Genomic DNA, 13908 nt, shown 5'->3' with positions numbered 1-13908 from the left:
TACTACATACATACTCGAGTATGTAATACTTGTCTATATAAATAAAAATATATATTTATATATATGTTAGTGTTGCTAGGAATACAGAAGAGAGAAATGCAGTTGGGGTTGTTTCTATGGATGGCTTAATAGTGTTTTTTATTTAGTGTGTGTGGAGGGGGGATGTTGAATATTGAAAGATTGTTTATAGTCTTTTTCCGTAACAGAGCAAATTTTTTTTTTCTCATAATTCCTAGTTTAGTCACCTAAATTGTTTATAGTCTTAGAACAAATGGCATCAAAGTTATGTTCACGTTTCTCTCACAGCAAAACGTTGGTTTATTCTCTTCCACCACTATTTGTTCTTCTCCAATCAGCCATCATATTTTTCTTTTCATCCTCTTTCCAACTGACAGCAACCTCACGTGCATGAGATAAATATCACTGCCATAGAACAAAATTAACGTCTTTTTATACTGCCGCTTCAAGCCGTGATAATACCTAAATTTGCAGGACCCGTGTACAGGCTGGAAGTATGACGCAGAGCTACAAATTAAACTTTGATTGTTACTAGAGGTTACTGTTAACCCTGGATAATAGTAGACACTGGCAGCATTTAGTCAAAATGAAATTAACTGGCTTCCACTGTAAGGCATTGTCTGGCAATGGCAGCTAGCAGAAGCCACTGGTTGTCATTGTCAGCAGTGGTGGTTACTGGTGATTAGTACTGGTTTTAGGTAATTATTTACTGGTGGAACCTATCTTCCTTTGCAACTGGCAGTTACTGGTGGTCATGGAAGGGGGGGGGTCACCACTTCCCAAGGCCCAGAGGCCACTCGAGGATGAGGGTTAATGGGTATACATTAGTTATTGTGATTTTAGCATAGTAAACATTAGTGAGAATTTTGTAACTTGGATTACTTAGGGGGATGGTTCAATAAGAACTTGTTCACATTGGACTTGAAGACAATCAGACTGTAGTCAGCTGGGAAGTAGGCAAATGGAATAGAATTACACAGACGTGCAGTTCTAAGAAAGAAGCCCTGTTCATGGAATCTACGTTTAGGTGTAGGCACAGATAAAGAGTGTGGGAAATCGTTGATAGTGGTTTTTGCTAGACGAGTGTTTTCATGAAAACCTGGCAAGAGGGGACCATAGATTTAAGCACACACATGCTCGCTATGTCTCTTCTGTGGGAAAGAGGCTGCAGGGAAGAAAAAAGGGCATCCCCGACTAAGCTACGAAGTCTATTTTGAACTCTGTCCAGACAGGATAAGCTGCTTCCAGCAGCTCCTACCCAGATGTGGCAACAGAACTCCATCATTGGCCGAATCTGGCTTCTATATAAGTAGAGAATTGCATCAGGAGTGTGATATCTACTGGAACGGTAGAAGGATCCTACCATTTTTCCAGTGACTTTGGCAATGGATTTGATATACGTGTTCCATTTCAGATCGGAAGTAAAGGTCAAGCCCAGAAGCTTGTCAAAACATGAAGCCTCCAAGACGAGAGCCATTCATTTCGATTTATGGCAACTGAGCAACAGAGCATTGATGATGTAAAGATAGAAGCTTGGTTTTAGATGCATTAAAAGTAACCAGCCACTTTTTCCCCCATTGTACCACATGCTCAAGATCAGAGAAGAGAGAGTCAGAGAGAACTTGGTCGTTTACGGTCTTCAAAGTGCTCCCATAGATGGTAGTGTTGTCAGCATAAATGTATACGAATGATCTCAGGATGTGGTTTGGAAGATAATTGATGTAGATCAGGAAGAGAGTTGGACCCAGGATGAACCCCTGAGGGACTCCAGCATTAATACTGAGAGCTTCTGATTTCTGCCCATCAAGCATTACTCTTAACAACCTATCAAAGAGAAATGATTTAATAGTTGAGAAGACATTTCCAGCTATACCATGACTGGAGATCTTGTGAAGTAGACCTTTATGCCATACCTTATCAAAGGCCTTCAAGAGCAATTTCCCTACTTAGGAAGCCTCCGTCGAAGGATTCGCTAATCCTATGAGATATAACTGTAAGCATGTCTGTTGCAGATCTAGCAGATCAGAAACCATACTACATGTCACTAAGAAGGTTATTTTTGCTGAAATGGCTGACTACTTCTTTATTTAGCACAGATTCCAGCAGCTTACTCATGACACTTATTGGGCTGTACTGAAAGGAGATGGGTGAACACCTGAATGCTTAAATACAGGGCATACTGATGAGATTTTCCAAGGTGTTGGGAAGCATTTCTCCTTAAGACAATGCTTAAATAACTTTGTAAGTATGGGCGCTAGTTCCGGTTGAAGCCTTTTGAGCACTATAATTGGAATGCCATCAGGGCCAGTTGCTTTACTGGAATCAAGATTTTTGATTAACTTGGCAATATCACATACAGATATTTGTATGTCGCATAGTGTGTTTTCTGATATACGAGGAAATACTGGGGGTTGATGGTCTTGGTCGTAAAGGGTAGAATTAGCTGCAAAGTTCTTGGCAAAGAGTTTGGCTTTGTCTGATGCTGACGAGATTACCTCAGGTCCATTGATGATAGTTGGGATAGAGCAAACGCTTCTGTTCAGGATTCTGTTTGCTATTTGCCAAAACTGGTGGGAACCAAGCCGCTGCTCAGCTACCTTGGATTTGACAGACTGAGCATACAACTCTCTTGTCTTCTTTATTCCTTTTTTACAGAGGTTTCTGGCGGTCCTGAAAGTAGCTTTAGTCTCAATACATCTATTACGTTGGAAGTAATGGAAAAAGTGATTTCTGGGCGCAATGGCAGCAGCACATTCTGGAGAGAACCATGGCTGGCTGTTAGGTTTTTGCTGGAACTTTTTCGAGAGTATGAAACTGTCTATACTTACAGTTAACCATTCCGTCAGGTCTGATACTATAGAGGACATATCCTTTTTAAACATGGTACGCAGAGGTAGGTCTAATATAAATGTACGGAAGCTATCACAGTCAGCCATAGAGTATTAATATACTGTACAATGGAGAGGTATGTCTGAGGACCTATTACATTTTGTTTTTATCTAAAATGATACAACAGAGTGGTTAAACTGAATGGAAGAGGAGTATAGCTCAGGGCAAGTTGTGAGAAAGAGGTCTAAGAGACTTGCATACTGACCATCAGTGTCGGGAATGCGGGTGGGTTCTTAGACAATCTGAGTGAGGTCATAAGTAATGGAGAAATTGTGGCAGAACCTCCCCTCGTCATCGGTCTTGTTTGAGTGGGTTAACCATTCCACATTGTGAACATTGAAGTCCCCACAGACGTGAATGTTAGCTGAGAGGTACACAGACAGGACATGGTCAATTTTCTCAGTTATGCTATTAAAGATAGTAATTCCACTGTTGTGGGGGCGATAGAGTGCAAATATAAATGCAGTAGCATGAGCAAGTGCAACCTGGAAGCACATGTAAGGTAAGTTAGGATCTTCTCTAGAGATATCCCTACTATATGGAAAGTTGTCTTTAATGTAGGCACATACTCCATGTCCATGGCGATTTTGGGAGTCAGGTTTACAGGTTAAGTTAGAGTATCCTTTAATTACAAACTCATCTAGGGAAGAAGTCGGTCCAATGCCAGTTTCGCTTAGGAATAATAGGTCTGGTTCAGTCTCTTAGAGTTTGAACCTCTGGAAGGTTGGAACATAGAGCCCTGATGTTGGAGAAGGAGACATGGTAGTGAGGGTCTGCGTTGGAGGTTGATCTGGATTTAATCGAGTATTTTTTCTGGAAACCTTTCATGATTGAGATTTGGGATTTGTGGAATAGGTCGACAGACTTGCTTAGAGCAGAGAGAGAAGGTAAGAGAAAAAGAACGGATTTTTTTTTTTTTCTGTTTTGAGGCAGTCACTTGCATTTACTGGTGAACACTGATTGTCGGTTCCCGGTGTTCACAGTATCAGTCTTAATTGAACTGCTCTGAAATAAAATTGTCTATCTTCAATGGCAAGCACTGATGGTCATTGGCATTTTTAGGAGTTACTTGCATTTACTGACAGGCAGAAAAAAAGATGTTAATATATCTTTTGATTTTTTGATAAAAATCAAAGATGTTGTAAATATCATAAAACACAATGCAACTACTCTTTTGAATTTTTTCAGATTTAAGTAATCATACTGAAATTCTTTTTCTTTTCTTTTTAAAATCAATGAGTTCTTATACTTCTGACAAGTCAGAGCGGAAAATATTAAAAAAATTGGCATAATACAGGGTGGAACGATAAAATTTTCACCCTAGAAAAGATGACATGATTCCATTTCTGTTTGATGAAAACCGGTTTTCTTTTACGTTACAGACCGTCTACTAGCTAGCCAGTTGTGTACAAATCACAAGAGTGAAAGAGTGACAGGAGCCTTCGATCATGAAAATGACACAATGGTCAACGAGCGAGATTGGAGATGCACTGCTGTACAGTCTATAAATATCATTAAGAAAAAATATACCAATTATTTATTCTTTTATAATAAACAGATTATCTATAGTGTGGGCAAAGAGAACTACGCTGCTTAAAAAAAATTTTTTTTTTTTTTAATAACATTTGTTTTCGCTATTCACAAATTCGTTTTACTCCAATGAACATCTTTTATTGATCACAAATATGAATCATATGAGTAATTAAAGAACAAAGAATTTTTTGAAAATTTGCACAAACATTAAACATGATATGAGTAAAAAAGTAACAGAACGGATTTTCTGGTAAAACTCCAGTTGCCCCCCTTTCGGGTTAAAATGGCTAAAATTGACACTTTTGTGCTTATTAAAGAAAAAATTGATGCCTTGGATTTTTATGAAATTTCTGAAAAGTTGTAACTAACTGATTTCTATATAATTTTGTTTGTCTATACTTTACGATAACTCTTGGGTGTGCCCCAGGGGCTCTTTTAGGGCTAATAAAAGCACTATTTTTGGGACTATTTTACCATATTTGTCCAAAATTTTCTGTAAATGTCTATTAAGCATGGTGCTGAACTCAAATTTACATATGTTAAAGACTAAAACTGCACCGTTTGTTCAATTTCACCAGGATTTGAAGTCCCCTGAGGACTTTTGGGGCTAAATAGAGGGGGGGGGGATGCTGAACTTAGTCAATTTTTTTTTTATGCTTTGTTTACTGTGCACTCACGGGGGACCATGCTTTACTTGTTTCAATAATATTCATATTTTTATTATCATAATGAATTGTCATAATGGTTAAAATGTTTACAAATCAGCAGCACAACCAGAGTTCAATTCCTGGTGAAGTCACACCAAAGACTAAATGAAAGACCTGTAAATTGACACCTTTTTGCTGAACACTCAGAATTATGAGATGAAGATAAAGAATAAGTGGAATAGTCCAGGGAAAAGAGTAGTACTCTCCCCTACATCTCAGTGTAGTGGCCAAGGAAAAGGAAGCCTATAGCCATCTTGACTAAGATTGATCCATTTATTTATAATTTTTTATAATGCATACTCTACATAAGCTTCCTTTAAGTTTTGAGAAACAATGGATACCCACTGTAAGAGTGCCTGTGCAAGTGAAGCAAAAGTTATACAATCTCCAACTATACAGTTTCCTTCTCAGTATTCATTATCTACTGGGAAAGAGAAGCCCCATATAACTGAAAACAATGCCAGGATAAGCAGAGAAAGGCCAATTTAACAGATTTCCTCCTTCTAGATTAGTTGCACAACCAAGGCTTGAGAGTCTAGTCTACTCTATTTAATCGATAACTGGAGGGAGGATGTATGCATTCAAACCTTTTCCAAGGATATTAGTGAAAACGATGTAGTAGATTCGACAGAACTCAACTCAACACATCGAGCCCGCAGTTCTATAAGCACTACGTCATGCAAGTTTCATATACATAGCATATAGAAAAAAAAAATGAATTTAAACACTAGCACATTAAAACCATCTAATGAGTTAACAAATGTTTAACATGTCGTTTTAAGCCTCGTTTACTTACTTGGAGGTTGTGTGTCTTTTTGGTCCGCTTTCAGTTTAGATTTATCCTCCCATTGCCTATACGCATCAGGTAGCAAGACACCATTACAATCTAAGAATGACATGGTGAGTATTGCTCCTTTTAACCGGAATATAGTTCCTGGGAACAAAAAAACAAAAGCGAAAATTATTAATGTTGTTGTTAATAATAATAATAATAAACATTTCATAAAAAAGAAAATTGATTTCCTCGGCCTAAAATATTTTTTAAATTTTAATCTAAAATTGTTTTCTTAGTTAAAAATGTAAAAAACAAAAAATCTAACAAAGTAACTTTTGTTCTTTTTTAAAGTTCTATTTCTAGACTTAAAAATAAGGAATTGGTTCTTTTGTCTTTTAAAGTAGAAGATAACAACCTCTTGGCCATAATACAAGGGTGAGTCAAAAGATTTGTAATAATCACATGACCAAACAGTTCAAATTGTGGAATGTACTGAGGTTGGTAGCATCATGGCAATCATTGTGTTAACATGTCTTATATTGCTTCACTCTGCAAATAATTTGAAAGCTGTATGGACGAGTCTAATTTGGCAACTTAGGCTTTACGAATTCAGACTGGGTGCTAATGCAGTGAAAGGAACCCCAAAAAAGTGTTCAAAATGTAAATGTATATAGCGCTATTAGAATATCAGATGTGGTTTGTTACGTTCATGATGCCATCCAAAGCTGCCAAATTGTTGCTCATGTTCCCAGAATGTTGCCAATATTTTGATCCACTCTTGTATTTATAATTAGGTTTGCAAGATGATATGAAAAACATGCAGAATCAAAATTATTTAATTGTAATAAATATAGCTTAGCTTATTATATTTAAGGCACATCTGTATAATAACCCCACCATGAAAAAAAATTCTTCTTATTTTCTTAACTATTCGATGTGTAACAAGAGTACTTCCATAATTATCATTTTCAAAGTCATACATGATGTCAATATTTTTTGTATTTTGATCCTAAATATTTCTGGAATTTTTCTCTTCCCCAGAGACAAGAGTTTTATATTAGAAATATTCATATCAGCTTTTTATTATAATTGCTATATTTTTATTATAATTGTTATATTTTTAGTAAAGTTTATTTTTCACACTGGTTGTTCTTCTGCTTCATGTGGTGTCAAGAAACAGTGTCATTTGGAGAAAAAAAAAACAGTGCTTGGGTATCATAATTATAATGCATTTAAAAAAAACACTATTTCGTAATTAAGTGGCATGCTGAAATTAATAAAAATTTCTAAAATTACAAAAAATGATTGATTAGAAAAATAATTACAAGAAAAAAATTAAAATTATCAAACAATGCAGTTTCAACGGTTTAGTCTCTCCAGCATGAAAAACTGACTTATCTCCCTTGTTAAAAATGGTGGATTTTTAAAATTAATTTTGGCATAACACATAATTACATAATGTTTTTATTTAAAATGCGTTTTTAAATTTTTTTTAGATACACAAAAACTGAGAAGCTCTTAATGCAAAAATTGGCATATGTGATGCCAGGAAATATAATGAAAATAAAATAATTCTTTGAAGCAGCCTGAAAAATTTGTAACAAAATTTAAAATAATTAAATTAAAAAATACTTGCATCAGATGTTAAGCTTCTAGCGGTTTTATTGATAAAATTTCGAAATACAAATTTAAAAAATGTTTCAAAGAACCATTTCATTTTCAGGTTTTATTTTATTTTATTACTTAATACATAATCAAAAGTTGCCATGTTTTTATCCATATTAAAATTGTAAAATAAGAATATCGGATATTCTAATTTTATACATTTTCATATGTACATGATGGACCTTCCCTTTCTCCATCATGGGCACTGCTATATTGAAATATCTTGGATATATCGAGTGTAAAAAAAAAAAAAAAGAAAAACAATAATAAAGAGACGGCTGCATTTATATATATACATACATTTATTTCACTGCAGGGAAGGTTTATCGAAGGCAAATAGAAGAGGGGCATAATAGATAATACTGTGTAAAAGTCCACCTTAAGTCATATGTAGATGAACACGGGGTTAAAATGGAAGATGACATTCTCTCTAAACAACTGTTATACAAAGAATTCCAGTATGATAAAAGCTCCAGGTAGAAATCAAAGAAACAATTTAAGAATGTTATCAAAGGCAGCATGAATGCTTTCATCATAAATGTCATCATCATCATGACAGGCCCCTTGCCCGAACCAATGTGACTCTTCCTCTCCAGTTTCCTGTCTTCCATAAGCTGCCTCAGATCTTCAGGCTATCAGTTGGTGTCGTGTGTTATCTGCTGGATGTACGTATGCGGATAAGACAAAGTTTATGGCTTTAAATGTGGAAGGAGAGATCAGGGCTCTGGTTGGAATAACACTGGAAGAAGTTGCTGAGTCTACGTATCTGGGCAGCAACATAGTTTCCACAGAGAGAGATATCGAAATTTGCATTTCAAAAGCATGGGCCGTATTGGATGGGCTACATTCAGTATGGACTTTGAGACTGGCTGACAAACTGAAAAGGCAGTTCTTCAGGGCAGTGGTAGAGTCTGTCCTTGTTTACGTTGCTACAACCTGGACACTCACCAAAAGATTGAAAAGAAAACTAAACGGCATATACACCCATATGCTACGAACAGTATTAAATATATCTTGGCAAAATCATCCCACGAAGCAGCAACTTTATGGCAACCTACCTGCCATATCTAATACCATCAGGGAAAGACGCCTACGATTTGTCGGTCACTGAGAAGCAAGCATGAATTAGTGAATGATGCATTGCTATGGACTCCAGGACATGGACGCGCAAGCAAAGGACGACCTAGATCATAAATGTAGTAGACTAAAAGAGAACAGAATCGAAGGTATTGGTTTGGCAGAAGCAAGTCTATGGTGTCTGTGGAAAATTTGACACAACTAAAATACGCCTTCTTGAAAAATACTCTATAAAAGGTCTGTGTTTATCATCACAGACACATTTACGCTTGACTATGTGTGTCATGTCTGTAGTCGACTCCGTCACATAACATCCCATGGCAGTAATTGATTATGCAATGGAGAAACAGAAATGAACAAATAAAAGCCAGCTGTTTCATGTGTCATACATGCGACAAGACGTATAAAAAGCAAATTTTGGCTGCACAGTCATAGATGGCACAGAGAATGTGATAGGCTACATAAACTAAATACAACTTTCGTATTGCATTGGAATTATTCGGCACAAAAAATGCTGGCATGACATAAGATTATAAAACAGAAAGCTTGAAAACTATAAAATCAACCCAGCCCAAGTAAAAAAGAGACAAAGTCAAGCATTTGAATCTTTTTCATATTTCATAAATGAAAAATCAGTCTCGCTCATAATCAGTACAATTCAGAGTAGATAAGTTGAATATCATTTTACTCTGAATATACTGTCACATGGAGCACAAAATGCTAATATATTTGACATTTAGGTGTGCAAAATACCAAAAATAAAGTTTACGAAGTGTCTAAAACGTTAAGATAGTGCTTTGTGTTGCTATACTTTAAACAAAATACTGACATATGTAATCATATTTCATAAGGAACATTTTAAATTTAAATAAAATAAAAAAAATATATTTTTATTACTGAAATTCAATAAAATTCCAAAAATTCATGACAAAGTAACTACGCCAAAAATTAAATAAATAAAGTTTGTTTTTTTTCATGGTGAAGAAATATTTTCTAGTTTTCCTTATCTCACTGATTAATATTCTCAAAATTATCTTATCAGAATTTATATCTAATCATAAAATTAAATAAAAAAAAATAAATAAATAAAAAAAAATTTAATCATTTTAAAGAATAAAAATAAGCAAATGTTGGTGAAATTGCTTTTTTATTTATTGAAGACTTACCTTGGCACAAAGTGCAAAACAATGTTTATAAGTGAAAATAAAAACATGAAATGTGACAGAGAAAATGTGAAAAGCAAGCATTCATAAAGAAAAGATACAAGTTTGTTGTTCAAACCATTTTTTTTATGCAGAATAAATATGAAAACAAAAATATCCTCTTTATCCCTCTTGGAATTCTTTAATCCATTTCAAATTTTATGCAAACAAAAATTATATTTTCAAGAAAAAAACAGAACACTTCTCATTTCATGATATAAAAAAAAGAAAAGAAAAACAGATTTTGCATGTTGGTAAGTCACGTTTCTGTATTAAAAATGTGCATATTAAACAGATGCACATTATTTCACATGTGTTCAAACATCTCTATAGTCAGTTGGTTTGTTACGCTTTAGTTTGAAACAGTATTTTCGTGAATCCATCATATTACAGTTCAGAATAGAATTTTTGTCAACCTGTCACACGGTTTGAAATAAAATTTTTGTCAATCTGTCACACGTTGTTGAAATAAAATTTTTGTCAATCTGTCACACGTTGGTTTAAAATAAAATTTTTGTCAATCTGTCACACGTTGGTTTAAAATAAAATTTTTGTCAATCTGTCACAGTTTAGTTTGAAATAAAATTTTTGTCAACCTGTCACACATTGGTTTGAAATAAAATTTTTGTCAATCTGTCACACGTTGGTTTGAAATAGCATTTTTATTGTTACATGCACATTAAATGGAAGTATCTTATTGTTCACTGCATCCAAGCATTCCTTTAAAAGGCTTATTCTACCAATGTGTCGAGCATTTTTATCTTTTAAAGCCCAGATGCATTTCAGAATGAATCCATTCTTGATTTTTATTATTTTCCTGAATGCATTTCTGCTGACAAAGGTATAATGAAGCTGTATTGCATTCAAAACTAATTTGATGTTGGTTGTTCAGATTTCACGCTAACAAAGCACACAATCTTTTTTCAAACGAGACTAAGAACAGGAGAGAATTGACAGTACAAAAGATTTATGGCTAAGAAGAAACAAAATTACAAAACAAGTAGTGTTGTTCTATTACGAAGGAAACAAAGCATACAAACTAGGAAAGAGTTTCATAGACCACTTCAATAAGAACACAAGTTGCTTGAACTTTGACGTGGAAAAAAACAAAAATAAAAACAAACAAAAGGTGAGGTGGATTAAAGTTAACATTCAACGATAAAGATTTCTGAAATCATAATTGGAAAGTAAATCTACAAAGAATCTGTTACTCTCTTTGTTTTCTGTTATAAATCAAACTTATTTTCTTTCTGAAACGTTGCCTGTACAACAAGGAGTCAGCAGTGGTGCAACGATTTCACAATTCCAACGGTGCTTCTATTAGCCTAAAATTGCTTACGTCATGGCAACAAGGAGAAACCCAAAGATGACTGTAAGCAAGACTGGAACAAGCAGAGAGAAAGATTTGAGTTATTTCAGTTTTCATTCTCCTACATTAGTTGCCTGAATAAGACTTTAGAATCTAATCTATCCTGCTATTTAACCCATAGCTGGAGAGGGATATATGGATTCATGTCTTTCCTCCAAATGTATTAGAGAAAGCAATGCAGTAGCCGCAACAGCAGGACGTAAACCCAGCACAATGAGTCGCAAATATATGCTGGTAATGAATATGTGATACCCACTTGCATGTATTAATCAAACAGACAAATATGGCAGATATAAGCAGAATGAAAAGAGTTGTGAGAGATGAGACAGAAAGAGTTTCAAATTTATAAATGGAAAAAAAAGAAGAGCAAGATGAAATAATAAAATTTGATGGTTAGAGGGTTGAATATAAATTCTCCAGATTCATTTGTTTATATTAAAGAAATTTAAAACTATAACCATCTCTCTTTCTCAGAATATTTTGACAGTTTGAGATTTACTTGGAGAAAAAAAAAAAAGAAAAGAAAAAGAAACATTGGCTAATGCAAAGACTGTTTTTTATACTGGCTACAAATCAAATGGAAATATTTAAGATGAACTGTTCTAAATTGTAAAAACAAAAACAGTTTGGAGTAAAAAAAAAAAAAATTGTGTCACTTACTGCTAAACTGTTATAAAGTTTGTTCCGACAGAATTATTTAAAAAACAAAAAAAAAAAAAAAAAAAACATTTATGCTATTTTGTTTATTTATTGGTTAGCAAAGGCTATCTGAGTTTTTGTTGATCTAACAAGACTTGAAAGTCTAATCTGCCCTACTGTTTCGTCTTTATACTTTCCCCAAAAAGTAAAATGATAGAATAGCCCTAACAGAACACAAACATGGTGCACCACACCCACAGTACTGTCCCTTTCATATAATCTCTATATTAATAAACCTATGTTACCACTTCTTGTGTCTGTGTTTCTTGCCTCTATGTGACTTACCCAGTATTTTCTTATTTTTCTTTCAACTGATTATTAAAAAGGCAATAGCATCAAGTAAAAAAAAAATTTTTTATTCCTATTTTAAAATTTTATGAAAGCAAATTTACCATAAGGTATTTAATTTTCCTTGCAAACATATCCGCCATTCTAATCTTTTAACGGTAAAAAAAATAAAAATAAAAAAAATGATTTTTTAATTTGATAGAAATTTAAACTGGTTTTAAAATTACTATAAAATTCTCATGTAATTAAAATCATGAAAGTTTTGGAAACTATTTATACCTAATAATTTTATAAATATCAATTAAAATAGCATTACTTAAACAAAATTAGTTAAAATTGTTTAGCATTTTCACTCAATTTAAATTATCAAACAATAACATAATAATTAAGTTTAACTTTTAAATACTATTTTTAAGAAAATGGAAAAGAAAATAGTTAAAAAACAAAAGCAAAATAAATTGAAACTAAATAGACTTTCTGTTAAGTACACCTTATAATATACTGACAGGTTGTCCGGCATTGACCAGTTGTAAAATACTCTTAAATATATTTTGATTCATGCAGATTTCATATTTATTGTTATAGAACAAATTCTCTATTGATTATTATATTGTACCCAATATATTGTAATGATTTTTAAAATTAAAAAAAAAATGACTTTGATGCCATCAGCTGGAATCGAAACCAAATCATTCAGTATTCTAGCCTTAGTCCTTATTTAGCACTTTAGCCTTCGTCATTACTATCTGAACTATCTCCAGACAAATAAAAAAAAAAAAGGCTAAAATCTAAGCGATTTACACATGTTCAGATGTTAATCCACTTACTCCTGCCAAGGTCAATTATTTTTTTTTCAATTTTGACCCCTTAACACAGGGGGGCTCATTACATCGATCGCAATTGAAGAATGCAAAGGCATTGTCGGTAGATTGCATGACATGGAGATAAAAAAGAAACATTAGCGCCAACTCATCTGTCCTCGCAATGACACCTTACCTACTTATGTCAGAACATATCAGAAAATTATAAACCCCCCTATAATTAGAAACTGTGATTACATTATTATAAATAGTTTCAGTTTTGATTATTCTCATTCTTTTTAGTAAACAATTTTTATTCAATAAATGATGAAAAAATTTATAGAAATTTTTTATCCATAAAGAAAAAAAAATTCTCAAAACAGCTTTTTTTATGTAATAAAATGCATTAAAATTTTAAAATTATGCTATTGTTAAACATTTTTTAATTAAAAAAATACCAAAAATATTCTTTAATTTCAATTTTTATTAAATCAGAAAAATGATCTCTCATTTTTCTCAAACTTTTTACGCCCACCCCATTTTTAGTAGCTGGTAGATCATTTGGACTATGGTTATGCCATAAGATCCTATACTGAAAAAGTGTGTGTGCCCTGACTTAGCAGCTATTTTTACAAGCTAAAAAAATAAACCAAAAGTGTTCCCAAAATTAAAATACCCTATATATCAAGTTTCTAATGTATAGATTAAATATTCAAAGGGGAGTTTGTTAGAGACGTTTAGCAACACAGTAACTTATATATATATGAGAGAGATGCTAGAATGTTTGCATCCTAATTTCTACACAATCACACACAATGTAGAAACTATGCATAAAAAGAATTAGGCATAATAGTTAAATGAAACCAATCATCTAATAAGAAATTAT

At 33.4% G+C, this 13908-nt stretch overlaps 1 protein-coding gene across 8 annotated transcripts in view; it reads right to left on the bottom strand.

Annotated features, from left to right (window-relative positions):
* LOC145239883 (syntaxin-binding protein 5-like) overlaps window positions 1–13908 on the bottom strand; it is a 678091-nt gene that overhangs the window by 25231 nt on the left and 638952 nt on the right. For all 8 annotated transcript variants that reach the window (XM_080103493.1, XM_080103494.1, XM_080103495.1 and 5 more), the window contains one exon: window positions 5944–6081. In XM_080103493.1, the coding sequence (XP_079959619.1) occupies window positions 5944–6081 (138 nt within the window). The remainder of the gene's footprint in view (window positions 1–5943; window positions 6082–13908) is intronic.

The sequence above is a fragment of the Euprymna scolopes genome, chromosome 19 (assembly GCF_053919585.1).
Source record: "Euprymna scolopes isolate OS-2025 chromosome 19, ASM5391958v1, whole genome shotgun sequence".
NCBI lineage: Eukaryota > Metazoa > Mollusca > Cephalopoda > Sepiida > Sepiolidae > Euprymna > Euprymna scolopes.
The sequence above is the reverse complement of the archived record's forward strand: the minus strand, read 5'-3'. Positions and strand labels throughout refer to the sequence as shown.